General features: G+C 56.5%; 11 protein-coding genes across 11 annotated transcripts; 5 read left to right on the forward strand and 6 right to left on the reverse strand.

The window, feature by feature from the left end:
* Positions 1-18: 18 nt before the first annotated feature.
* LY79DRAFT_576122 (family 31 glycosyl hydrolase) lies at positions 19-3,181 on the forward strand (the record flags this gene model as incomplete). Its single annotated transcript, XM_060559769.1, has 4 exons — positions 19-706; positions 757-1,206; positions 1,260-2,881; positions 2,936-3,181. The coding sequence occupies 4 exons, from the start codon at positions 19-21 to the stop codon at positions 3,179-3,181; spliced, it is 3,006 nt and encodes a 1,001-aa protein (XP_060419077.1).
* Positions 3,182-4,175: 994 nt separating this feature from the next.
* LY79DRAFT_506508 (uncharacterized protein) lies at positions 4,176-4,943 on the reverse strand (the record flags this gene model as incomplete). Its single annotated transcript, XM_060553727.1, has 1 exon — positions 4,176-4,943. The coding sequence occupies one exon, from the start codon at positions 4,941-4,943 to the stop codon at positions 4,176-4,178; it is 768 nt and encodes a 255-aa protein (XP_060419078.1).
* A 1,140-nt stretch (positions 4,944-6,083) lies between these two features.
* Positions 6,084-7,096, reverse strand: LY79DRAFT_539004 (uncharacterized protein). Its single transcript, XM_060556783.1, has 2 exons — positions 6,710-7,096; positions 6,084-6,644 (listed from the first exon to the last, which is right to left on the reverse strand). Exons 1-2 carry the CDS (start codon positions 6,751-6,753, stop codon positions 6,323-6,325), a joined length of 366 nt encoding a protein of 121 aa, XP_060419079.1. The 5' UTR covers positions 6,754-7,096; the 3' UTR covers positions 6,084-6,322.
* Positions 7,097-7,716: 620 nt separating this feature from the next.
* LY79DRAFT_287326 (uncharacterized protein) lies at positions 7,717-8,361 on the reverse strand. The gene has a single exon (XM_060552170.1). It carries the CDS (start codon positions 8,255-8,257, stop codon positions 7,892-7,894), a length of 366 nt encoding a protein of 121 aa, XP_060419080.1. The 5' UTR covers positions 8,258-8,361; the 3' UTR covers positions 7,717-7,891.
* Positions 8,362-8,985: 624 nt separating this feature from the next.
* On the forward strand, positions 8,986-9,779 carry LY79DRAFT_287293 (uncharacterized protein). Its single transcript, XM_060552168.1, has one exon. The coding sequence runs from the start codon at positions 9,068-9,070 to the stop codon at positions 9,590-9,592; it is 525 nt and encodes a 174-aa protein (XP_060419081.1). The 5' UTR covers positions 8,986-9,067; the 3' UTR covers positions 9,593-9,779.
* Positions 9,780-10,473: 694 nt separating this feature from the next.
* Positions 10,474-12,440, forward strand: LY79DRAFT_539009 (family 18 glycosyl hydrolase). The gene is made up of 4 exons (XM_060556784.1): positions 10,474-11,080; positions 11,135-11,366; positions 11,419-11,987; positions 12,041-12,440. The coding sequence occupies exons 1-4, from the start codon at positions 10,862-10,864 to the stop codon at positions 12,128-12,130; spliced, it is 1,110 nt and encodes a 369-aa protein (XP_060419082.1). The 5' UTR covers positions 10,474-10,861; the 3' UTR covers positions 12,131-12,440.
* A 451-nt stretch (positions 12,441-12,891) lies between these two features.
* Positions 12,892-13,765, forward strand: LY79DRAFT_287297 (uncharacterized protein). The gene has a single exon (XM_060552169.1). It carries the CDS (start codon positions 13,111-13,113, stop codon positions 13,570-13,572), a length of 462 nt encoding a protein of 153 aa, XP_060419083.1. The 5' UTR covers positions 12,892-13,110; the 3' UTR covers positions 13,573-13,765.
* A 298-nt stretch (positions 13,766-14,063) lies between these two features.
* LY79DRAFT_287352 (uncharacterized protein) lies at positions 14,064-14,785 on the reverse strand. Its single transcript, XM_060552171.1, has one exon. The coding sequence runs from the start codon at positions 14,508-14,510 to the stop codon at positions 14,109-14,111; it is 402 nt and encodes a 133-aa protein (XP_060419084.1). The 5' UTR covers positions 14,511-14,785; the 3' UTR covers positions 14,064-14,108.
* LY79DRAFT_287373 (uncharacterized protein) lies at positions 14,786-16,402 on the reverse strand. The gene is made up of 3 exons (XM_060552172.1): positions 16,243-16,402; positions 15,842-16,070; positions 14,786-15,782 (listed from the first exon to the last, which is right to left on the reverse strand). The coding sequence occupies exons 2-3, from the start codon at positions 15,937-15,939 to the stop codon at positions 15,062-15,064; spliced, it is 819 nt and encodes a 272-aa protein (XP_060419085.1). The 5' UTR covers positions 15,940-16,070; positions 16,243-16,402; the 3' UTR covers positions 14,786-15,061.
* A 1,481-nt stretch (positions 16,403-17,883) lies between these two features.
* LY79DRAFT_666123 (Vps53-like protein) lies at positions 17,884-20,482 on the forward strand (the record flags this gene model as incomplete). Its single annotated transcript, XM_060563171.1, has 3 exons — positions 17,884-17,926; positions 17,977-19,769; positions 19,820-20,482. 3 exons carry the CDS (start codon positions 17,884-17,886, stop codon positions 20,480-20,482), a joined length of 2,499 nt encoding a protein of 832 aa, XP_060419086.1.
* Positions 20,483-21,112: 630 nt separating this feature from the next.
* LY79DRAFT_624024 (uncharacterized protein) lies at positions 21,113-23,296 on the reverse strand. The gene is made up of 3 exons (XM_060562081.1): positions 23,069-23,296; positions 22,483-22,995; positions 21,113-22,423 (listed from the first exon to the last, which is right to left on the reverse strand). Exons 1-3 carry the CDS (start codon positions 23,099-23,101, stop codon positions 21,503-21,505), a joined length of 1,467 nt encoding a protein of 488 aa, XP_060419087.1. The 5' UTR covers positions 23,102-23,296; the 3' UTR covers positions 21,113-21,502.
* Positions 23,297-23,613: the final 317 nt, after the last annotated feature.

Genomic DNA, 23,613 nt, shown 5'->3' on the forward strand with positions numbered 1-23,613 from the left:
GCAAAGAAGTGGTACAGCATGCCCGCCCGCGCCCCTGTTCTCCTGTCGGCGGTCGCCATCATGGCGCTCTGCGCGATGGCGAGAGTCGAACCTCCGCTTGCACAACAGTACCTGGCCTCAATCACGACCAGTGACATCACTGCCAAGTTCACAGTGCCTGCATCGGCAGACGAGGGAGCTCTTCTCATCCCCAACGTCAAAGATCCCGAGGCAGTTGACCCGCAGAGTGTCTGCCCGGGCTACACTGCTTCAAACGTCCAGACGACCTCTCATGGGCTCACCGCCGAACTTGACCTTGCCGGTCCATCTTGCAACCTCTATGGGAATGATATCGAGGCATTGTCGCTCGTCGTGGAGTACCTGGCATCGGACCGTCTCCATGTCCAGGTTCTGCCGCGATACATCGGCACCGAAAACTCCACTTGGTTCATCCTCCCCGAAGAGCTCATTCCGAAGCCCGCTGCAGACGGCAAGGCGAGCTCTGACGGATCAGACAGCGACTTGGAGTTCAAGTGGGCGAACGAGCCGACATTCGGATTCAAAGTCTCCAGGAAGAGCACAGGCGATGTCTTATTCACGACGGCTGGGACAAGGCTGGTGTTCCAAGACCAGTTCTTCGAATTCGCTTCCCCGCTCCCCAAGAACTACAATCTGTACGGACTTGGCGAAGTCATTCACGGCTTCAAGCTGAACAACAACCTGACCCGTGAGTCTAAACCCCCAACCGAAGGACTTTCTTTCCGCTCACTTTGCTAGGAACCATCTACGCAGCGGATGCCGGTGACCCCATCGATGGGAACATTTACGGCTCCCATCCCGTCTATCTCGACACGCGCTATTACCAGGTCGATGCTAATTCCAAGGAAGCCGTCTACGTTGCCGAAGCCACCGACAAGAATGCAGAGTACAAATCGTACACCCACGGCGTCTTCCTACGGAATGCTCACGCACAGGAAATCCTGTTGCGAGAATCCAACATCACCTGGAGAGGACTCGGCGGCACCATTGATTTGTACTTCTATGCCGGCCCGACTGCGGACGCCGTGATGAAATCGTATCACAAGACCACCGTCGGGCTACCCGCGATGCAGCAGTACTGGACTTTCGGCTTCCATCAGTGCAGATGGGGCTACACTAGCTGGGACAACTTGCAAGAGGTTGTGGACGACTTTGCCAAGTTCAAGATCCCGCTAGAGACGATTTGGGGTGAGTTGATATGCACAGGAATTGAGAGAGGATCAATGCTGAACCACGAACAGCCGACATTGATTACATGAACCAGTACCGGGATTTTGAGGACGACCACAACTCATGGGGCTACGAGGACGCCGCCCGTTTTCTCGACAGCCTGCACAGAAACGGACAGCATTTCGTGCCCATCGTCGACTCCGCCATCTACGCCCCCAATCCCAAGAACGCGAGCGACGCCTACGCGACATTTGACCGCGGGGTCGACGCGGACGCCTTCATGCTCAACCCCGACGGATCACTCTACATTGGCGCAGTCTGGCCCGGCTACACCGTGTTCCCCGACTGGGTCGGCGCCGTGTTAAACGGAAGCAGGACGTTCGAGTGGTGGAAGTCGGAGCTGATGGCCTGGTTCCAAAAGGTCACGTTCGACGGCATCTGGATCGACATGTCGGAAGTATCATCCTTCTGCGTCGGCAGCTGCGGCAGCGGCAACCTCACCCTCAACCCCGCCCATCCCCCTTTCTCTCTGCCCGGCGAGCCCGGTAACGAAGTCCTCCAGTACCCCGAGGGCTTCGGCAGGACAAACAGCACCGAGGCCGCCGCGGTGTCTTGTCTCTCCTCCTCCCTCGCCGCCGCGACCCCGTCGTCGCCTTTTTCCACCACAACGTCTTCTTACCTGCGCACGACGCCGACGCCCGGCATGCGCAACGTCAACTATCCGCCCTACGTGATCGACAACATCCAAGGCGACCTCGCTGTGCACGCCGTGTCTTCCAACGCCACGCACCACGGCGGCGCCCAGGAGTACGACGTCCACAACCTCTTTGGCCACCAGATCCTCAACGCGACCTACCATGCCCTCCTCTCCGTCTTCCCCGGCAAGCGCCCCTTCATCATCGGCCGCTCGACCTTCGCCGGCTCCGGCAAGTGGGCCGGCCACTGGGGCGGCGACAACGCCTCGCTCTGGGCCTACATGTTCTTCTCGATCCCCCAAGCGCTCAGCTTCAGCATCTTCGGCATGCCCATGTTCGGCGTCGACACGTGCGGCTTCGACGGCAACACTGACATGGAGCTGTGTTCCCGGTGGATGCAGCTCAGCGCCTTCTTCCCGTTCTACAGGAACCACAACGTAATAGGGGCGATCCCGCAGGAGCCGTACAGGTGGAGCGCCGTCGCGGATGCGTCGCGGACGGCCATGGCGATCCGGTACGCGCTGCTGCCGTACATGTATACCGCCTTCTACCGGGCGCACACGTTGGGGGACACGGTCATGAAGGCGCTGGCGTGGGAGTTTACGGACGAGCCGTGGCTCGCCGGTGCGGACCGACAGTTCCTGCTCGGCCCGGCCGTCCTGGTCACGCCCTGCCTCGAGCAAGGGGCCAGCACCGTCGACGGCGTCTTCCCAGGCATCGGCAAGGGCACCGTGTGGTACGACTGGTACAACCAGTCTGCGATCACGGGCGTCTCGGCCGGACAGAACGTCACCATTGACGCTCCCCTCGGCCACATCCCGGTCTACATCCGTGGCGGCTACGTGATTCCGACGCAGGAACCGGGACTGACGACGAAGGAGAGCAGGTCTAACCCCTGGGGCCTGCTGGTCGCACTCGATGGCAAGGGCGCCGCCACGGGCAGTCTCTACGTCGACGACGGCGAGAGCCTGGACCAGGAAGCCACGCTCACAGTGGAGGTACGTTTGCTTTATCCCGACCGCAGATACTTGACGCTGACCCCTTTTGCGTAGCTCTCCGCTTCCGATAAATCTTTGAAGGCCACCCCGTCTGGTGGCTACAAGGACGCCAACCCTCTCGGTACCGTCACGGTCATGGGAGTACAGGGCGATGTCTCGGCGGTGACTCTCGACGGGCAAGATCTCGACGACGCAAACTGGTCCTTCGACTCGGTCACCCGCGCCCTCCGAGTGACTAACCTGGGGCCGCTGACTTCCGAGGGCGCGTGGTCGAAGCCCTGGGGGCTGGCCTGGTCCTGAGAGTGGCGTACGAGTCTCGGAAAGCGCGTTGCGGCTCTCTTTGTGCTGGACAACGAATAGGAGCATGCGTATTTGGGGAGATGCGCTAATGTAGTCCGCCAGATCACCTGGGGATAGTGCGTGACTTCGGCATTGAGGGCAGAGTGGAAGCCCACAGACTGGCCACTTGTAGCTTCTCACGGCGCCATGCTTATCTTTACGGGCCGAAAAGGTTCCAAATACAATACGAGCATTACTTTTGTAACAACTTGGATCTGCGGGGTGTATTCGGCGGGGGTCCGCAATCTATTCTAGGCCTCCAACGCCACCCGCAAGATGGGTGATAACGTAGCTTCTTTGCCAAGAGCCTCATGAGTTTGTATTGAATAGACGCCAAGCCTAGCCGGATACAAAATGTAGTTCAGGCCAAGCTGCACGTCCTTTTGAGCGCGCCGTGACATCAGGGCCCCGGGCAAGTCAGGTCATGGGTTCCATGTCTCATATTATGAGGGAGCGAGTGTTCAGAGACCGGCGGCTTGAATCTTCCTCACTATCTGGGAGATACTATACATTCTGATGTGCTTGCTCAGCCAGTCCCGTGAAAGTCCGTCATTGCCCTACAGCTTTTGGCTAGCCAGTCCTGCTTTACGGCAGGTCGATGTGTATACAGACTCGGCGTGCGGGTGAGCAAGTTGAGGAGATGCTTCGGGGTCACTACGTGCCCATCAGACTGACGCTATCAAACTGCCTCTCGAGGCGCAGCGTCTTATCATAGCGATACAGCATCCATCCGTTGAGAGGTAGTCATCGTCATTGAAAAAAAAATTGGTATCATTCAGCGTGCAACGGTCCTGAGTCTGTCCATGCTGCTGTACTTCGCCGGCAGCTTCTCCCGCCGTCATCCACGCTGGTTCGTGCTCCTCACGTGCAAAGCTGGAGGGGGGGAAGAAGAAGCGGAAGCCGTGAACCCAAAGACTTTCTCGGCACCACCTTTTCCCAGCGCCTGCCTGCCTGCTCAGTGACCTCGTCCGCGGAACCTCCGGTTACCCCGGTCGCGCCACTTGCCTCCGCCGCGACCGGCGTGTCTCCGATCCCCGTGCCCGCGGTCATCGTGCATGTCCCTCTGCCTCTCGCGTTGCTGCTGCTGCTGCTGGAACGCCTCGCCGTCCTCCCTCTCGCCCTCCTTCTTCGCCTCGTCCTCGCCCTCGACCTTGGCGCTCGGTTTCTCCAGGTCCGTCCTCCACCGCGGGTGCGCGCCGTGCTTGCAGCCCGGGCCCTCGGGGCAGAAGCCGACAAGGTAAAACGGGCACAGCTTCCTCCTGACGTGCTTCTTGCTGCAGCGCGGGCCCAGGGGGCAGAAGCCCTTGTCGTAGTGGGGGCAGGGCGGCAGCTTGGACTGCGGGTCGATGTGGAGGTACAGGCACTCCTCGCCGTTGGAACAGTAGCCGTTGCGCATGAAGAAGTTGCACTCGGGCATCTTGCGCAGGTTGTACTCGTGCAGGAACTCGCACGACTCGCCCTTCTTGCAGAGGCCGCGGAGCCAGTGCTTGCAGACGAGCGAGGGCCCGCCCGACGGGTTCGACGAAGTCGAGGAGGCGTGGCGGTCCGGGCAGGAGGCGCCGAGGGGGCAGTGGCCCGCGAGAAAGGACTTGCATTGCGGGCGGTCGGAGGAGAGCTCGTGGCGGTAGGTTTGGCGGAGGAACGGGGTGAAGGAGAAGGAGGTCGCCGTCGGGGCGTGGTTGAGGATCTGGGCTGTTTCCGGTCTGGAAGCGACGGCCGCCATCTTGCCGTTTGGTGCCCCGGTGGAGCTTTTTTGTACGCGCGAAGGCGATCTGATCTGTCTGTTCTGGTGTGTTGTCGTCGCGGCGAGCCGTGCTTGGGGGGGGGGGTTTGGTATCGGAGTCGCGTGTCGTTGCGCTGCTTCAGTAGTTTGCGGGACTGATGGTCGGGAGGTATGGTTTGATTATTCGGCAATTAATCAGGCGATATGTTTTTGGGTTGGTCGCGCTACTACTGGAATTCGTGCTTGATCCTCTTCAGGTTCTAGAGACTCTCGTGTTGGGAATTATTTCCAGCCCAAGACGATTTGCGAAACTCGGCCATTGTCGTTGAAGCTTGGGCCTCGAAAATATTAGTCATCACATCTGCTTTGGGAATTGGAGCTGTGGTGGGGCTCAACCTCTTCACGTCTTGCGCAGTGGCCCAGGCCCGTTCATGTTCCTCTTCAATTATCAGGATCCACGGGGAGGCATATTGATGTTTAAGAGACCGATATTACTTTACTCTGCAGATTATAAATGACATGTGGCGGCCGATATCAGCTACCAGCTTTGCGATCTGAGTGGAAAGCCAGTATATCATGTTTAGGGTGAGTAGCCCGCCTCTGAACCTTCCAGAGGCACAGCGCCCACAACAGCCATACAACGAACGCCTCAGCAACGCCGACGACTGCCACTTTTATGAACTTTCCGACAATGCTCTTGAGCAATATTTTTATGGGAACCTCTTCAATCTCGCACGATTCGTTATTAAAGCCGGCCGCTTCAAGACAAGGCCCCAGATCCAGACGTTGTTCCACGGCAGGCCGATGCGCGGAAGGCTTGGCAGCTCCGAGGTACGTCGGACTTGAACAACTCCAGCACATGCAGCCCACGCCAGACTTGACCTGAAGAGCCCGATTTGCCATGCGTGGCCCCATCGACTGCTGCGTTTCGCCCACTGCAATTCTTCAACGGCCTGCTGATAAGCTCAAGAACAGGGGTTATCTGCGGAATGGGGCACACTGACTCGTATGAAATGCCTTTTCTAGGACACGATCTAACTTGCTGAAGACAAGGGCAACGGAAGGCAGGTGAACAGAATTGTACCCGTCCCCAGGCAGCCAATCTTCGTGCTCTACATCACCAATGTAGAGTTGGAGATTGGGGGGGGGGGGGGGGGGGCTGCATCCTGTTGCATGGGAGACATGAGTGCGTGTTACGGTAGCTTGACCACTTCTTTACCAGGGTTTACTTGGTTCTTAGTCAGAATTGGATTGCTTGAGCTGAAGTGACCTTCGTATGCTCTAATGCCTAGCCTTTGGTGTCAGCACGAGAAGTAGACATGGTCAACTTCGAGGACTGCTCGCTAGTCTCTGTTCCGATGCCGAGTATCCTCTGACGATTATGTCCAACCGACTAGTAGACTACTACTAGTGCTCCATGCTGACGGTTCGGGGCAACTCCGAGACCCACGCCCTTCTCTCGCAGATGGTTCAAGGCAACATAGGTAGCCGGCGGGGTATAGACATGGATACCTGGCTATGGGCTGGGAATCCACGAATTTATCAGAATAATAATCCGTTGGCGAGTGCCACACTAGATATAACGAATCCTCAATCGGCATTGGCGGCATTCTACGTTGTCGAAGTACATGCAGCATTGGGATCCGGCTGCTGGGTGGCGGGTGCAAGCAAAAAGCGGGCGAAGAGACCGAAGGACGAGGTCTGCAACACATGTAACTGGGTCAGAGTTGCGACTCGATCAAGTCTCAGCTGGTTCGCGACAGTACTTGGCTATGATAATGAATGGTGTCGAGGGCAGGCAGACAGGCATCCCGGAGCACCTGAGAAGGGCATGCTGGTATGCCTCGAGGTCTAGCTATTGCCGTTCGCCAATTGTGTTTCGTTGCCGATGGCATAGTTGCATAGTAGAAGACTTGAACCGTGACCCCCAAGACGATAGATATCTAACTTGAGTCTCAAGTAGGGCGAGTCGATCGGAAGTAAGAGCTGTCCTTGACAGTGCTCTCGTATGGCAGAGCATGGCCGAGTCAAAAGTGGAGAAGGTGTATATGGGCGGGTCAGGTTGGAGTGGAGGATCTACTTGGAGGGGGGGGAAGGAGGAGGAGGAGGAGGAGAAGAGGAAGGAGAAGAGGAGGGAGAAGCAGAAGGAGAAGGAGCACTCAAACGTGGTCAGGAAGGACCCACGTTCTTTTGGCAAATAACCCTTTTAGTTCCTTCCTCATCCACTTAGTAATACCAAAAAAGGTAAGTACCCTACTCATACTCGGCCCGCCAAGACTGCCCGATGAGATGCGTTTTACCAATCTTTTTCCTTCCTTCCATTTTTCCTTCTCTTGCATTGAATTGACATTGGGTGTGGACCCCCAGCCGTCGGCTTCTGCAACCCCTCCTTTCTTTCGGTGGGATCCAAAACAAGCAGGCAAAGGAGGGGCCTTTTCTCCATTCTACTGCATTTCTCCTCCACCTACCTTGTCTTTACCTACCTACCTACGAGGGCATGTCGGCAAGACATTCCGCTGTTCCTTCCCGAGTAAAAGCCATGCAGTTGTTCAAAGGCACGCCACGTCAAGTTCCTGCCTCTGGAACGGCAGGAAATGAATGACATGACGCTGCACTTCTCGATCGGAAACAGCAATAGACACTCTTCCCTTTCTTCTTCCTCTTTTCCTCTCCGTCATCCCTCAATCCGTCTCGCGCCTCTCATTAAACATGAACCACAACGGCTGGCCAATTTCTCCTGCTAATTTCGGTCCTACGTTATGGCGGTTCTAGCGTGTTTCTTCCACCTTCCTGCCTCTGTCCGAATCAGTAGCTTAGGCCGCCGCCAGCTCAAGCCGTTCCCGATACCCGGGCCGCCCGGCCCTCTCTGTGTGTCGAGCCTAATGGCATGCATCACTTACCGACGTGCAGATGTAGCCATGATGCATGGCGATGCTTGTCGACCTCGACTAGACTTTGCTGATATCTTTACACCCAACTGGGAAGTCTTCTAAGCCCAATGGATGGGACTCGACTGCTGCGACTAATTTACATACCGAGTTTGCCCGCATATCTTTGTATGCGGAGGCTAGACCATATGGGAATACCAGGGTGCTGTTGCACCCACATATGGCACGCACACGGATACAGCATGCAGCCACAACACGGATTAACGACATATCAACATTCGGAAAAGTCAATCGACCTGTTTGGGTGGGCAAGGGCATTCGTGGATGGGTATACATCTCCTGTCTCGTGGGACCGATGCGACCAAGATGGCTCCGCCGAGACCACACCAGACTAAAGGCATAGCAAAAGCCGACATACAACGCCATGCGTGTCTCAAAAAGTCTACCCGCGCCATTGATCGGCTGCCATTTGCGCCCTCAACGAGCAAACAAGACAACAATGAACGGCCCATTACACCATGTAATGCAGGATCTTTCGTCGATACCAACTCGATCCTTCCTTGCGCAATGACCTCATCCGTCCAGTTCGTCGGATTCTTCTAGGTCCCAGGGCCATTTCCAATGTACGACGGTCATGTGCTGCCAGCGTGGCATGCAGCCGTCTGCACCTGTCCTCCACCTCAACCCATCGACTCCGTCGGCTGTTTCCATCCTTTGGCGGGGCACGCATACTGTATGCAGCCAAGTCCGTGGTGCCCTGTGCCCCCTCGACTTGCACTCCCCTACCATTGGGTCTCGTGCACATTGTACCGGCAGCATTGTTCAAAAAGGCCAACACCGAGACGGCCATTTCTGCTCGCCATGTCATGGTGTCTCGATGGTGCTCGGAAAACGATGCTGTCTGCCCAGGCCGATTCGCTTCGCGTCGAACCTCACCGCCTGGAGTCGATTTTCCATGCGTGTCCGCGTGTGATTCACTGGCTCCACCCCGGTTTCTCAGCGCGCGTGAGCTGGGATCTCCCCACTCCACAGCGCCAGACACCGCCGTGCTAGTTTACCGCCCAAGGGTTTCAGTGCATACCAGCCCGCCAGTTGGTCCACTCTTTGCACGTCAGTGTTACGGGCACTGTCTATAAACTGCTCAGCTTAAGATTCCTACCTCGTCGTCGCATTGAACCGGCAAATCGCTGGATAATAGCTGGGGCAATCCCCACAAGATTACGAGATTGCGAACGGATGGCAGACGCCGGTCGTTGGAAGTATCGTTGGGTGCACGTCCTACATTCCGAGCAATGTAAACAGCTTACTTGGCCGAGAGAAACGACATGTTGCTTTAAAGTTGGTGCACTGCTCCAGGCAGTGTTCACCACCTGGCCCCTTCGCAGCGTGTTGTCTCATTTAGCATGGGACCGCCTCGTGGATTCTCCAGATAGGCTTTCTTTTCTCACTCCGGGTTGGTGCGTGCTAACCTGGGACGGATGGGGCCCTGGAATGGCAACTTCTCCGCTGGTCTTGAACTCTTCCAGCTACTCTACCACCCCCCCTCCTCAGGCCCAGGCACGGCCCCAGTTCAACCGGTCTCAAAAAGCAACTTGTCGAGTTCTGCTCGTCAACGTTCTTCATCTCAGGCTCACCTTGCGGCTGAGACTAGCCCGTGTCGAGACAAGGACTGTATTTGGAAGAGGGGGAACTATGTCTCGAGCCCTGATAATATCCATTCAGGAATTGAAACCGAGAGCCCCTCGTCGCCTCATCTCGTAGATGGAGGTTGTCTGTCCCGACGGCCAGCGAACAAACACATCGTCTCTCTTGCGACGGACATATCTGCCCGGCCTGTGATGGCCAGAAAAAAACGAGCACTGTACGTGCTGGATCTCCCCCTGCAAGATACGGCAGCGCCAGGATAGCCGTCTCCGCTGCCGCGGGTCCCCACGCCACGCTTGCATTGGTCGGGCAAGAGAAGGCGTGGGAGGAATGCGGCTATCTATCACCAAGTTTAGGAACAACAACACAGAAGGCACAGGCACGGGCGGCGGTAGCCAGTAAGCTTTCGAAACGCCACCGGCTCCTTTCGATGCTTTACAGCTAAGACCTACACGCACGGCCGGGCGGGCGTGTCGAAAGCGGCTGCAGGATGCAGAAGAAGTGGGCAAACAACAGAGGAGGGGGAGGAGCGAAAGTAGCGGTGCGGTGCACATGGGTCACTGCTGTCCCCCTCCCCCACCACCCCTGCAACCCTGATCGTCAACTGCCGCCAAGCAGCGTTTGCTGTGGCCGTGGCCAACGGCCCTTCAAGCTACGAGGACAGACTCGCGCCGGACTAACAACTCAGACAAGAGAACCGGGACGATAGTCAAAGCAGTGGCGCCATAGTAGCGCAGTAAGGCGGCCGCGCCCGACTACGATGCCTTGCAATCTCTCGCATTGCAGCCCTCGTCACCTCTCTTCCGCTCTCTCACCTTGTCTTCTTCTCTTCTCGAAGGTGGCGACTCGGGGCTCCTCGTGCGTCCAAGATCCTCATATAGGTAGGTATACGACTTGACAGAGAGTCTCACCGGCATCCGTCCACCTCCCCCACCCCCCCTGGCAAGCGCAGGCTGCATCAAAGTACCGTCCTCACACCCCCATGATCCATATTCCACCCCCATCCCAATTATGTCATGCATCGTGGCTTCAAAGTATCCTGGGCCCTTTTGTAATTTTGATACCCCGTTGCCCCCACCGCTTCGGGCAAGGCTTCTTGCTAATACGTTCCCTCGCCGTAGCATCTCCTTGTCAGTCCCGCGCTGTGGTGTCTAGCTAGTCATATAGACCATTCACCCTCCGCGCTGATGGAGCCACAGAGGTTCGCGCTTGCTGCCCGAACGGACGGCTCAGCTCATTGCTTAAACATGCAGCCTTGGGTCCAAGTCTTTCCCTTCATATACCGACTGTCCTTACCACGTTCCCCTTCCGGCTTTGACTCTACGAGCTTACTTACTCCTCTTTTCTGCCATCTCATTTTGAATCTCGTCTGCTTCCGGCCATTCCATGGCAACCAAAGTCAGGATGAGTTTGTCATCGTCGTCGTCGTCGTCCTCGCGCAAGTCGCGCAGAACAACTAGCATCTCCAATGTCATGTACACCAACGCAGTCTACTTCCCCAACGAACGCATATACCAGGGCGATACGCCCGCCGCCATGAACTATGGCTGCATCAATCATGTATACTACGCCTTTGCAAACATTTCGCCCGACGGCGGGGTTTTTGTGAGTTTTGCAACCATAACAGCATATACCCCGACTGACCGGATGATATTTTAGCTGAGCGACGAGTGGGCCGATGCCCGCGCACCGGTTGACGGCGTCCAAGGTGGTCTTGGCTCCCTTATGCATTTGAAGCAGAAGCACCCGCACTTGCAGGTCATCCTCTCCATCGGCGGCGGTAGCTCAAGCGCCATCTTTCCCTCGGTGGCTGCCAACACGTTGTATAGAGACAACTTTGCCAGGTCTGCGAGGGGTCTTGTGGATGCGTCGGGCCTCGACGGCATCGACAGTAAGTTTGCCATCTTGCAGTAGTGGGTGAGCTTCTGACGTCTCTGGGCCAGTCATGTGGGAGTATCCGTGTGACTCCGAACAAGGCCACCATTTCCTCGCCCTCCTTGCTGCGGTTCGCCTACACATGCCGGAGAGCCATTACCTTCTCACGGCTGCGCTTCCCGCAGCGAGAGCAGTGCTGCAGTACATCGACCTCCAGCGGACGGCGGATTATCTCGACTACCTCAACCTGATGGCGTACGACTTTGCCGGCACATGGACACACAGGAGCGGGCATCACGCGCAACTGTACGCAATGAGCAAGGACGAAACTTCGGGTGCCTCGGGAGTTCAGTATCTGGTTTCACAGGGCTTTCCCTCGCAAAAGATCCTTCTCGGCATCCCCCTGTACGGCCGCAGCTTTCTGCATGCCACCGGACCGGGCCAGAAGTTCAAGGGGGCGGGCGGGAGCAACGGCACTTTCGAGTACAACCAGCTGCCCCGCCGCGGAACGAAGGAGATTGTGGACAAGAAATCCATCGCAGCTCAGTGTGTCGGCGCGGACGGCGGCTTCGTGACGTACGACAACCCCGACACGGTGAAGATGAAGGCGGCGTTCTGCAAACAAAAGAGCTTGGGAGTATGTTTCCGGCAGCATGCGTGGAGTGGTTACACTGCTGACATTTTCGCCAGGGGTTATTCTACTGGAGCGGGCCAGCAGACGCGAAGGACAGCTCACGGAGTCTGATAGCAACCGGGTTCAGGGCACTGCACAGCTCCTGATCGGTATCCCGTCGGGGCGATCGACATGGGATACTCTCGAGACACTTAGCAACAGCCTGCCGTCCTGCGTCGGCAAATGTCGGCCTGACGGGCCGGCGACCAGCTACAGAAGATGAACTGCATTCGCACGGCGCAAGGAGGGGTCGACAGCATCTGACAGGTCACACAACGCATTTAGTTTGGGCGGCTCTCGACATGGAGTTTGGCGTTGTAGCTTGGGGTTGTTGGGGTTTTTTTTTTTCTTTTCTTTTTTGCGGTCGATCCCGTTGCATTTTGCATGGAAGCATCTCGGATAGCGTGTGTAGAGAGATGTTTTTATTTTGAAGGGGGGAGGAGGGTTTCTTTTTTTTTTTTTTTTTTCCACATACCCCCCCTCGTAGGAGGGGAAGTTGCGGGGGGCCGATCAATTATCAAAATTCTGGAGCAGTTGAAGATATCCCGCATGGACACGAAGGTAAACAACGGGCGGTGTGGTGTGGCTTGCTTTTCTGCATGGCATCATTTGGCTTGGGTTGGCTATTCTTCATCATCCGTATCATGACTCACATTATAGATGGGTGAAAGGAGAATCGGAAAGGAGGTTTTTTTCTTCTTCTTCTTTTTTCTTGTGTAACTTTGGTAAGCATCTATCTCCTCCGTCTGGGTCGACGGAAAACAACGTTGTCTGAAGGAAAATCGCACGAGTCACGGGTCTCTTTATTTTCCATGTTCAGAAACTTGGCTTGATTCGTGGACCTTTGCCTGATTCAGAATTCCCGCCCCGTTGCTTGGTCTGCCCGTGGTGAGAGTTTGGTGTGTGCATGTGTCTGGGGCGGGTTGGGCTACCGGTACCACTGCGGTGGGTGTGGATTACTGAAACTGCGCGTGTGTGTGAGGGGGGGTGTGGTGGTAGTAGTAGTATTCTGTATGGGGTGTGCGAGAATGCGAGGTGAGTGCGGTACGGTACGATACCATGTACATAGTAGAATGAACCCACATCGATGACGGGTACCCTGCGTGTGGTATGTGTGTGGTATGTGTGTGTGTGTGTGTGTGTGTGTGTGTGTATGTGTGCGCGCGCGCGTTGGTTTATCTGTGTTCTCATTTTTCATATTTTTGGCCCGGCACACGGGTGGGAAAGTGAGATCGGAGCGCACTCCGAGTCCGAGATACGGGATGCGGAAACTACTCGGTGCGGCGGGCGGGTGCAGGGCAGGATTCGACTGCCTATTCGGGGGCGAGGGAGCGCGGACCCCACTCAGCAAGTGTGGGAAGTTGTACGATTGATTTCTGGGGGCTGGCGTTGGTGCTGTTTGTTCTGTGTGTTGTCTTGTCGTGCCCTTCCCCGAGGCGTAACGTGCTGTCGACTTACTTATTGCCTATCGTGTCTATCCTTGGGGGGGGGGGGTGCGGTTGTGGTTGTGGTTGTGGTTGTGCCCGTTCTGGAAAGGAGGGGGACATGATTGGGTTCTTTTTCGGAAACAGGCCCGCCCAATGAGGCGCCGGGAAGGACTATGCAACACGACCGATCCGGTATGTGATCCTATCATTATTACAGATTCATTTCGGAGAGGGTGTGCGTGCGCGCGCTGTCTCTCTCTCTCTCTCGTATTTTTCTTACTGCCTAAATCGGACATTGGCCGTTGTTGCGCATATTCCGCGCATCACTCGGATGAAGCGAAGAGGGGTCCCGGGGCGACGGCGCCGTTCTTCCTTGATTTGACGACATGTGGCTCCCCGTCCGTCCCGCGCCACCTGTGGGGAGGGAGGGAGGTGGGGGGAGGGTACAAACGGTTCTTGTTTGTTGAGTGATCGGTATCATGTTCCGATTCATGACCCTTTTTTGATCTATTCACTTTCTTGTTTTGTTGGCCGGACAGTCAGTCGCCTTGGACTGGAGATGGGCAGAGTCATGATACTGCATGCGAGGCTTGCATCTGGTTCATCACTCCCAGGGGGGGGGGGGGGTGTCGCTGGGATATCTGGCGGCGGATCTAACTCAGCAATGCCAGGAAGGGTAATTCGTTTGGGCAAGGGGGAGTGGCGGCCACCTGCAGGACTCCCATGGTATGGGGGGGCGGTACATGCGCAATCTTTTGGGCATTCCAAGTCTTGCATCGAGGCGGAAGACGGACGAGAATGTGCTTTGCATCAAGACGATGGCGGGATGCTGGATTGAGACGGTAGGTGGTAGCGAGACTGGGGCGGACTCAGCCTGCGAAGGGGGGGAGGGGTCGTGGCTAACGACGGCATGAATAGGATGGGTGTGCTGCACACGTGGGATAGTATCACGAGAACAGGCACGGCAACATGGGGGCGATGCAGTAGTGCCGATGACGGTGGCGGTGGAACGGTGAGGTTTCGGTGAAAGGCGAAAGGGGATGAGGTGAGATTCTACCATCCTTTGGCCGTTAGTAACAGGAGGGTTGTGGTGAGTTGGTTGATATGGGACGTGATGAATGCTGGTCCCTGGTCCATTATCACGCTAGTCTTGCGCGACCTAGTCACATACACAGCATCGCGTGCCGGCAGGCATAGACCTTGAGGTGCCGGGTGTGCCTAGCGTTGGCGTCCTCCCCGTGAAAACTTGTCAGGGCTGCTTGCTGTAAGTAAGTCGTTTGCCGAGCCACGTCCGAGCGTCATCTTGGGCGATCCAAGGCGAAAGTTTCTTGCTGCGGCACGGGGCTAGACATTTAGCCCCCCAAGGAGATTGGCTACTTGCAACGCAGAAGACGTGTTTTGGCAGGTTTTTGGCAGCCCGATGCTTTGCATTGCTATCGGGAGCCCGATATAGCGAAACATCGGGCTCCCACGCTGGTGAATGAATCCCTGCTTCACAAGAACGCCTCACTTCTCCTCCCGCTGGGCCCTTGGGGTCGCCTCCTAGGTACTGGCCCCTAGCTTTACTAAACCAGAGGAGGGGGTGTGTGCAGCCCACGAGCCGCCTTGTGCTCATTGGTAGGCCGAGAACCGCGAGGGAAGGAAACCGAGGCGGGTACGCACTGACTCGGTGGGCTTGTTGGATGGGCTGTCGAATGTGTTGTTCTCCACGAGGTGCGACGGGCCGTTTGGTTTGGCAGCAATGCATATTTTCGTCGATTGCATCCCCGAGGGGCACATCGCGGTGAAGTATTTGGACGGGGCTGTTCTGCTGCGGCAGGTGGATTTGCAGTGTACCCGAGGTGAGGGTCGGTGGAAGGGAGGGTGGTCATAGAACGTCGCCATCTCGGCAGGTAAGGTCAAGGCGCGGTGTACGCTACCTATGACGGATAAGATGTACGTGTACAATCGGGCGGTGGCCGCCGGCGGTTTTTCTTGGTGAGGCTGCGGGATGAAATGGGGGGATCTACGGCGCTTCTCGGGCGAGAGGGGCGGGGAGGACCATGACCGGGGGTGAGGATTCCATAGGTTACATGACTCGGTTATCGGAGAGAATGATGTGCTGAAGAATTTCTCGGGAACGGCTGGCCAACGCTTAAACTGACGTAGGTGTAACGGGCCCGGTAGTACAGGGCAGGCGGTTTCAAAAGAGCATTGTGAACCAGGGGGGGCAGAGTGGTGCTGGCATTGAGAATGGGAACACTTGGTCCGGCATGTTTCGCTTGGTTCGCTGTCAGAATTGTGGAGGAGGGAGGTTTTCAGACCATCGTAGTCGATAACATGCTCACATGCCCTTGGAGGGTGATGAGGGTGATGTCGGATCGGAGGGAGGAATTTGTGTGCGGTGCTTACTGCGATCGATTGCTAATCATCCGCCTGGTCCGAGTCGGCGATGAGAATGCCGAAGCTGAAATATCGGAGGTCACGAGGCGGACAGGGATCAAGCCCATGCCGAGACGAGCCGGGCTTGGAGGCTTCTTCGAGTACGCAATGTGGAGGCTGAGCAGCGACTCAGCCAGAGTTGCCCGCTGGACGACCAATTCGGCGTCAGGTTGCAGTGAATGCAAATTCAAACAAAGTTCTGACAAGTCAGCACAGTCGTCATCACGGGCTCTTTTGGGCCCAAGCCTATGGACGAAACCCTTCACGATCCCGTGGGCTGACGTGTCATGGAGAAGACATCCCGGCCTTGGTGATCATCTGGGTTATGTAGGAGGATGGCATTGGGGAGAACCTGGTTTTGTCTGACTGACATGTCTTCTCTGATGCACAGTAGGTCATGATTGGTCAATCACCAACTCGCATCATCCCTGCGGAATGATCTGATTCAGGGTTTTGACCGTCTTTGGCTCGGGCAGGGATACCCAGGTGAGATGTCGGATGATATGGTTCGTTATCTGACAAATGCCAACCCTAGGTTGGTCGGTTGGCGACCGAGATGACTTGTGATTCATGTTCTTGGACAGAACTCCGCATGTGGTTTGCTCGTAGCGGCAACTGCAAGCGTAAGCTGGGTCGGGGGTTTCGATCCATTGGTAAATGATGTCAGGGGAACTGCAGCGCAATCTTGAGGAACGAGGCGTGGCCGATCCACGCAGATGTCATACTGTATGGTGTGGTGGTGGACAGAAAGATCCATCAGCTAACGAAATTATCGGCGTAGGCTGTGTAATCGACCGATAGAGCTAACTCCGGTATAGGGCACATGTGTGTGTATGTGCTCCGAAAACCGGAGACATCGATTCGGCTTCTCTGTCTTGGAGCTGTTTCGCACTGTATGTCGAGAAGTTTGTTCACCATCCAACAGTCCGATATCGTAACGAGACTATCGCTTGACTGTTATGATTTATCTTGCTGGTTCGGCCTCGGGCGGGCCACCGATTCAGAAATGCCTTCTTGGGCCGGCCGACATCTTCAGTGAAGCCGAGGACTGAAAGAATGGCGGATTCAGAGATCCCAGCCGTGTATAGAACTGCAATACCTGCGTCGTAGAGAGATTTGTGCACCCGTGAGACGATACTTACCAATAAGGTGCCAATGTGGTAGAGCGCACCGTATCCGCCAACCATCTCACCATGTCGTCCTTGACCGGCGCAAGTGTCTATGGCCCAATTCCCTTCCCAGTCTTTGTGTCGTTGGAAAAGCGACAGCCTAAAGAGAGCACATGGCTACTTCCTGGGACGCTCGGGATTTGGTACCGGCACTCGGCCGAGACGGCACTGAAGATTCGGCCGAGGCAGCAATTATTGGCGATCCAATCGCTGTGACGGATGAAGCTAACAACATATGTGCCAACAGCTTCTTGGCGCGCTATGAGGCATCAGCTTTGCTCTGATCTGTTCGGATATGACATTCTGTCGGGCTCACATAGACAAGCAGCACCCAAACTGAAGCGGTGTCCATAATCTTGACAATCGGCAAATCGTGCCATCTTGCGTGGCGAAGAGCGTAGTGACCCAAGAAATCAGGTTGCCGGCTCTCTCTGTGTCTTTTCCCACTGCACCCAATGGATGATGAGCACTGGTGAAAGGGAGAGAAAACACCCATGCTCACTGGAACGTCATCTTAAGGTTTGGCTGAAGAAGGAGGAAATCCGAAATCAGATGTTCCCCAGACTCCCCAATGTGGGATGACCCAAATTAAGGAAAAAATGGATTGAATGGGACTTGCTTCCAGAACATGATAGGATGGCTCGGGACGTAGGCCGACTGGTCCGGCAGATCCCGTCGCAGAATCCCTGCTTCGCATCTTGACACGTGACGACATATCGACACGGAGCTCGGAGCTCAGACACGCAGCCCGGTTTCGGGAATCTGACACATGCAGCAAACCGTCCGATAACTAGCAAAACATTGCACTGCGACGATTTGCACTTCCAGCTTAACGTGGTCAGTATGAACGGGACATCAATTGGCGGGAAAACTTCCCTCGATGCTGGTACATTACCCTGTCCACGCCCCGCGCAGCTCACATCTGACTTGAGGCAGCCGACTACGATCCCATCGACCACCTCAATCAACTCTTCCCGCACCCGTCGACCGTGAACTCGGTTAGCCGTGTCTCCGATACTCTTCAAAAACACAAAAATGATATCTCGGTCGAGATATCCGAACTCGAGGTCGCCCAGGCCTACGGGCCCGACTCGAGCCTCGAGCGCATGCAGTCCGCCCAAGCCGAACTAGCCCAGCTCTTCCGCAAGATCGAGACGGTCCGATCTCGGGCGATCCAGACCGAGCGAAACATCACCTCGATGACGGCCGATATTAAGCGACTCGATGGCACCAAGCGAAACCTGACGCTGAGCATGACGGCGCTCAAACGACTACAAATGCTGACGACGGCATACGAGCAGCTGAGAGGCCTGGCCAGGACGAGGCAATACAGGGACTGTGCAAGTCTACTGCAAGCTGTGCTGCAGCTTATGAAGCACTTCAACAGCTACAGGAGCATCGACCAGATCGCCACTCTGAGCAGGGGTGTTTCGGAGCTGCAGCGAGAATTGTTGGAGCAGGTCTGCGAGGACTTCGAGATCGCTTTCGCCAAGGGAGAGGTCGCCCAGCGGAGAGGCATCCTCGTCGAGGCCTGTCTCGTCATGGATGCCCTCGGCGACATGGCGCGGACACGGTTGATGAACTGGTACGTGAATACCGAGCTCCGCGAATACCGTTCTGTCTTCAGGGGCAACGACGAGGCTGGGAACCTGGACAACATCGGCCGCAGGTATGCGTGGTTCAAGCGCATGCTCAAGACCCACGAAGACGAACATGCCGCCATTTTCCCGCCCCATTGGCGCGCCAACGAGCTGTTGGCGATGGCTTTCTGTGATGGCACCAGGGACGACTTCAAGGGCATCCTCGAGAGGAGCATGCGGAGGACGGATGGGCAAAAGATTGACGTCAATCTCCTGCTGAGCTGCCTGCAAGAAACCTTGGACTTTGAGCACGGTCTCGAGAGGCGTTTTGCCAACGAGCCCCGGGCTAGCATCGACACTTTGAGCTCTTCCGATGACAGGGCATCAAACTTCCACGGCTCCATATCCGCCGCGTTCGAGCCTTACTTGAGCCTGTGGGTCGAGTCACAAGACAAGCAGCTCGCCAGCATGATACCAAAATACCGCAATCAGCCCTTGCTTCCGGAAGACGAAGAATTCTCGTCGCAGGCCGTCATTTCGTCTGCCATTGAGCTCTTCCACTTCTACAAGGTCACCCTGTCACAATGCGCAAAGCTGTCCACCAGCGACCGGTTACTGGACCTTTCCAAGATCCTGATGAAGTATCTGGACGAGTACGCGCAGCAAGTTCTCCTACATATTCTTCAAAGAGCGGGGCCTCAAGGGCCGCCAATACAGGATGTCATCTTGGTCTTGAACACGGCCGACTTCTGGTCGACAAACACTACCCAGTTGGAAGAGAACATCAAGAAGCGCATCGACAACGAGCTCGCCGGCAAGATCGATCTGTCATCACAAGCCGATGCATTCCTCGGTGTGGCTAGCGCCGCTGTTTTGACACTGGTGCGCAACGTTGAGATTGCGTGCGAAGGCTCGTGGCGCGAGATGCGGAACACGGGCTGGAGCACAATGGAGAGCGTGAGCGACCAGAGCTCGTACGTCGGCGAGCTGCTGTCCTCGGTGAACAGCAAGACCGAGGAGATCATGGGCCTCGTCGTGAAGCAGCAATATGCCAGAGCATTCTGCGACAACCTCGTGGATCATCTTGTCAACGCATACATCAGCAACATCGTCCAGTGCCGTCCCGTGTCCGAGGTTGGCGCTGAACAGGTAGGCCTTCATTCCTCCCATCGCATTTGGCAACCGCTGACCATTTTCAGATGCTGCTCGATAAGTATGTGTTGACAAAAGCGTTCGAGAATCTCTTATCGTACCACAACAAGTCGTCCACGACGACGCATACAGCACCGGCAGGATATGTCAGGAGGGTGAACCAGACAATGAACCGTATAGACCCACTCCTAAAGACGCTGCAAGTCCGCCCGTCGCCACCGGAGGGTCTCGTGCAAGCCTACCTCATCCATATCGGCGACCGCTCCGACACCAACTTCAGAAAGATCCTCGACCTCAAGGGTGTCCGCAAGGGTGACCAAGGCCACCTGGTCGAGCTCTTTGGCATCCACCGCGAGGGCAGCATGAGCGACAAGCTCGTGCAGCAGTCCCCGCTGCTGACGCCGCTCATGGCAACGGCGGGGCTCGGCAGCTCCAGCCTGGGCGCCATCAACGCCAACACCGCTCTCACGAGCGCCAGCAGCGCCATGCCGGGGCTGCCGAGCAAGTTCGACGCGACGTCGCTGGGCGAGAAGCTGCTCAGCGCGGCCAGGGACCTGGGGCAGGGGGCGGGGCCCGGCGGCATCGCGGGCGCGGAGAAGGCCACCATGAACGAGAACCTCAAGAACTTTGGCAAGTTCTTCCGGAGGGATCTCGGAGGCTTCGGGGCGAGGTTCGGGAAGAGGGACGAGAGCGCCGACGGGAACCGGTGATCTGGAGAAGGGTTTTCTTCCCCCCCCCCCCTCCCCCAGCGACCAAGGCTCTCGGAATCGAGTTCGCGAAAGATGAATATACTTGAGTGACTTGTTTCCCCTCCGCACTTGCTCATGATTTTATAGTAATGGGCGAAAGTTAGCTATGTTGGGTATTCTTCCAAATGAGCGGGTTTGAGCGGGTATCGCGACGGGTTCCCAAGGCTGCTTCGGTGGTAGTCCGGTGGAGTGTGTTTTGGTTCAAAGGGGGCGGGGGGGCGAGCCGCTCTCTCCGTTTTCTTGCTTGGAGCTCAAGTCTTCTGCACATGGAAGTCGGGGGAGGGAGCTTTCTTCCCGTTTTGGCGAAAAAGTCTGAGAGGATGGGATCATTTGAGCAACGGCGGTTCAGGCAGTTCAGGCAGCGGCAGGAGATGCGCCTTTGATGAGCCGCAAAGCCACAGGTTTTCACAGAAGCTAGAGCAAGATCCGGGAACACATGGTAGCTGGGAGTCGAGAGTGTACACAGTTATCCCGGTGTTGGTCGAGGTTTCAGACCAACGGACCACGATTATTCGTTAGGCCAATTGCTCGAGAAAGATGAAGCTAGACGGAGCAATATCGCGGAATACTCAGGCGGCATGTTCACACGCAGTGCAACCGGTTTGGCGCAACCGCGACATGGCACTGCATTACTATCGTAATCATGCTATTCCAACGGGTCGCGGACCCCCTTCCTTTCGAGTGGAGTCATCAATCATGTGCTTTTCACGGCACTAATCATGCCGTTTACAAACTGACCAGAGTGGCGTCTTCCCCTCCGAGGTACATCATGCCCTCGGTGTCGTCGGCACGACCGGATGGCTCATCATCCTACAAATCGTTCGAAACCCGGCCGCCTCCGCTGCCACTGTCTCCGTCCGTGTGTTGTAGACACTCCCGCGTCGTGGGGGGAGTCTCATCGGACTTTTCGTTGATAAATGCCGTCATTGTCAGACGGCAGGGGAAATTACCTCCGAGGTCCTTGGCTTGGGGTGTCGCCTTCTAAGATGACTTCCACACGTTGCTATCCAGCTTCTCGTCTGGCACCGCAATGAAGTCCTGGCCATCCCCGCTCTCACTGCCGTCGAGCGAGCCGTCGTAGGAACTAGTCTGCCATGCCGACAACTCGTCGACGCGACGAATGCCCATCATCCACGAGACTAGACCGCGCGGCACCCATCGGCCAACGAAACCGTACACGCTGGCGCCGAGGCCGACACGGACGGTGCCGCTTGTGATGGAGCCGTCAATGACGTCAAAGACGGCGTTGTGAAGATGACGAAGGGAGCTTCCCTTTAGACCACGGATGCGGCCGGCCGAGATGGCGGAGGTGCTCTGCATGACGAAGTTGCGTCCGTAGGCATGACGGGCGTTTTCGGGCCACATGAGAGTCTCGGTGGCGTCGGCATCGATGCCGGGAGCGCCTTCGAGAAGGCCTCTTTGCGAAGGATGGCTGTGTTTCGCGGGCTGGAAGCCGGTGAAGTCAAAAGTGCCCAGCTGCATGTGGGTCACTGGGATGCCCAGAGGTCGCAATTCCGCCGTCAAGACTTCGGTGAAGGCCGACAGGGCGGACGAAACGGTAGCCTCGGGAGCGTGGAAGGGGGGGTTGATGGAGGAGATGATGGACGGCGTGAAGACGAGCACCTTTGGCGGTGTCCACTTCTCTCCGGGCGGGCTCAGACGGGTGGTCAGGAGCGGCAGGAATGCCTGGATGGTAAGGATGGGGTGGAGAAGGTGGGTGTTGAAGAGGTCTGCAAAGCTGGAAGGCGGGATGGTAGCGATGGGTGACGTCTGGTAGTTGAGCGAGGGGATGAGGATGACGGATTTCAGCTGCAGATGGTTGGGTCTCGTACGAGGTGCCGGGGCGTGGGGTGACTGGAGGTACTGGGCGAAGCTGTCGATGGCCGCGCCAGCTCTGGGGGGCTGCGTGATGATATGTCAGTAAGAGGCGATACCCCCAGTAGGGCATCTGTGCAACTCACATCCGTAGTGTCAATGGTCAGAGGCAGGATATCCGGTCTGGCCAAGCTGTGCACCATGCTCTCGTCTTCTTGGGCGTTACAGACGATGTAAACGATAAATCCCCTCCTTTCAAAGTCCAGAGACAGTGACCTCGTCAAAGGCAGAGCGGGCGATCCAGCAATAACAACAACCTCGAGGCGTCCACCGTTCCTAGCCCGTTTCGCGCGGCGCGTCTTCTTGCAAAACCTGCTGCTCCGGTAGGATCGGTAGGCGACGACTCCCACGACGGCGACGATGACACCGGTCAGGACCTTGTTCTCCTTCACCCAGCCGTGAACCCTCTCGAAGCGGCCCATGGCTATGACCTCGATGGGGACATGACGGACTGGAGGCTTCGGTCGCACCGAGTCGGGCAGCCATTCTGTGGACGCAAGGGTCTCCCGCACCGCTTGCGCTGCCTTATCTACGTGCGGGTTGATGAGGTTCGCGAGGTCGTCCGAGTACCGGCGGATCTGGTTGGGCAGCGAGGACAGCTGTGGAGGATGGTAGCGTCAGTAAGAGCCCTCGTGATCACAAGCTTTAAATGGATAAGAGGGGGGCGCCTACGACGTCCAGGAACTGCTGGTCGTCCGCTGACATGGTTGCGGTACTGCACAAGCAGGTATTATGTAGAGAATAACTGTTTTGTGAGGAGACGTTGAGGCCCGAATATGACGCTGGAAGACCGGAATCGACCTTTGCAGAAAGGTAGGTAGGTAGCTCGAGGCAAGGTCGGTCTACGTTGACAGGTCGGTAAGTGGACTTGCGGCCCGGCAGGAAAAAAAGGGCAGCGGCAAACCAGGTTCGCCCTTTCCCTTTTCCGCCAAAGAAATGTGGAGAAGTACTCCGCCGTGTGGGGCTAGTTTCACTGGCTGCCGGTGCACCGAATTCTCGCGGCCCCGCCCGCCGCCAAGTAGTGATTGGTCGACGTCATCACCCTGCCCACCTAACTTTGTTTTGTTTCTGCCCGCAATGTCACTATTACCGATTTCAGTCGATATGCTCAGTCGCCAAACCCCCCCTTTACGTCCTTTTTTCTGCTCCCATGAAGCCGGTGACGATCGTGGCGATGATGTAAGCTGGTTCCCAGTTGTCCGGGGTCATGTTAACGA

Source organism: Colletotrichum navitas, assembly GCF_030913465.1.
Source record: "Colletotrichum navitas strain CBS 125086 chromosome Unknown LY79scaffold_5, whole genome shotgun sequence".
In the NCBI taxonomy this organism is placed as follows: Eukaryota; Fungi; Ascomycota; class Sordariomycetes; order Glomerellales; family Glomerellaceae; genus Colletotrichum; species Colletotrichum navitas.

What these genes read in the sequence shown, in the direction of transcription:
- LY79DRAFT_287373 (XM_060552172.1), bottom strand. Translation starts at nt 15,939, where the DNA reads ATGGGCTTGATCCCTGTCCGCCTCGTGACCTCCGATATTTCAGCTTCG. An exon ending in ATGATTAGCAATCGATCGCA is followed by an intron (nt 15,783 to 15,841) that starts GTAAGCACCGCA and finishes TCACCCTCCAAG; the next exon opens with GGCATGTGAGCATGTTATCG.
- LY79DRAFT_287297 (XM_060552169.1), top strand. Translation starts at nt 13,111, where the DNA reads ATGACGGGTACCCTGCGTGTGGTATGTGTGTGGTATGTGTGTGTGTGT.
- LY79DRAFT_539009 (XM_060556784.1), top strand. Translation starts at nt 10,862, where the DNA reads ATGGCAACCAAAGTCAGGATGAGTTTGTCATCGTCGTCGTCGTCGTCC. An exon ending in CGCCCGACGGCGGGGTTTTT is followed by an intron (nt 11,081 to 11,134) that starts GTGAGTTTTGCA and finishes ATGATATTTTAG; the next exon opens with CTGAGCGACGAGTGGGCCGA. An exon ending in GCAAACAAAAGAGCTTGGGA is followed by an intron (nt 11,988 to 12,040) that starts GTATGTTTCCGG and finishes CATTTTCGCCAG; the next exon opens with GGGTTATTCTACTGGAGCGG.
- LY79DRAFT_539004 (XM_060556783.1), bottom strand. Translation starts at nt 6,753, where the DNA reads ATGCCTGTCTGCCTGCCCTCGACACCATTCATTATCATAGCCAA. An exon ending in CCATTCATTATCATAGCCAA is followed by an intron (nt 6,645 to 6,709) that starts GTACTGTCGCGA and finishes CATGTGTTGCAG; the next exon opens with ACCTCGTCCTTCGGTCTCTT.
- LY79DRAFT_624024 (XM_060562081.1), bottom strand. Translation starts at nt 23,101, where the DNA reads ATGTCAGCGGACGACCAGCAGTTCCTGGACGTC. An exon ending in ACCAGCAGTTCCTGGACGTC is followed by an intron (nt 22,996 to 23,068) that starts GTAGGCGCCCCC and finishes CATCCTCCACAG; the next exon opens with CTGTCCTCGCTGCCCAACCA. An exon ending in TGACCATTGACACTACGGAT is followed by an intron (nt 22,424 to 22,482) that starts GTGAGTTGCACA and finishes ATCATCACGCAG; the next exon opens with CCCCCCAGAGCTGGCGCGGC.
- LY79DRAFT_287352 (XM_060552171.1), bottom strand. Translation starts at nt 14,510, where the DNA reads ATGGTAGAATCTCACCTCATCCCCTTTCGCCTTTCACCGAAACCTCAC.
- LY79DRAFT_287293 (XM_060552168.1), top strand. Translation starts at nt 9,068, where the DNA reads ATGGCAGACGCCGGTCGTTGGAAGTATCGTTGGGTGCACGTCCTACAT.
- LY79DRAFT_287326 (XM_060552170.1), bottom strand. Translation starts at nt 8,257, where the DNA reads ATGGCGTTGTATGTCGGCTTTTGCTATGCCTTTAGTCTGGTGTGGTCT.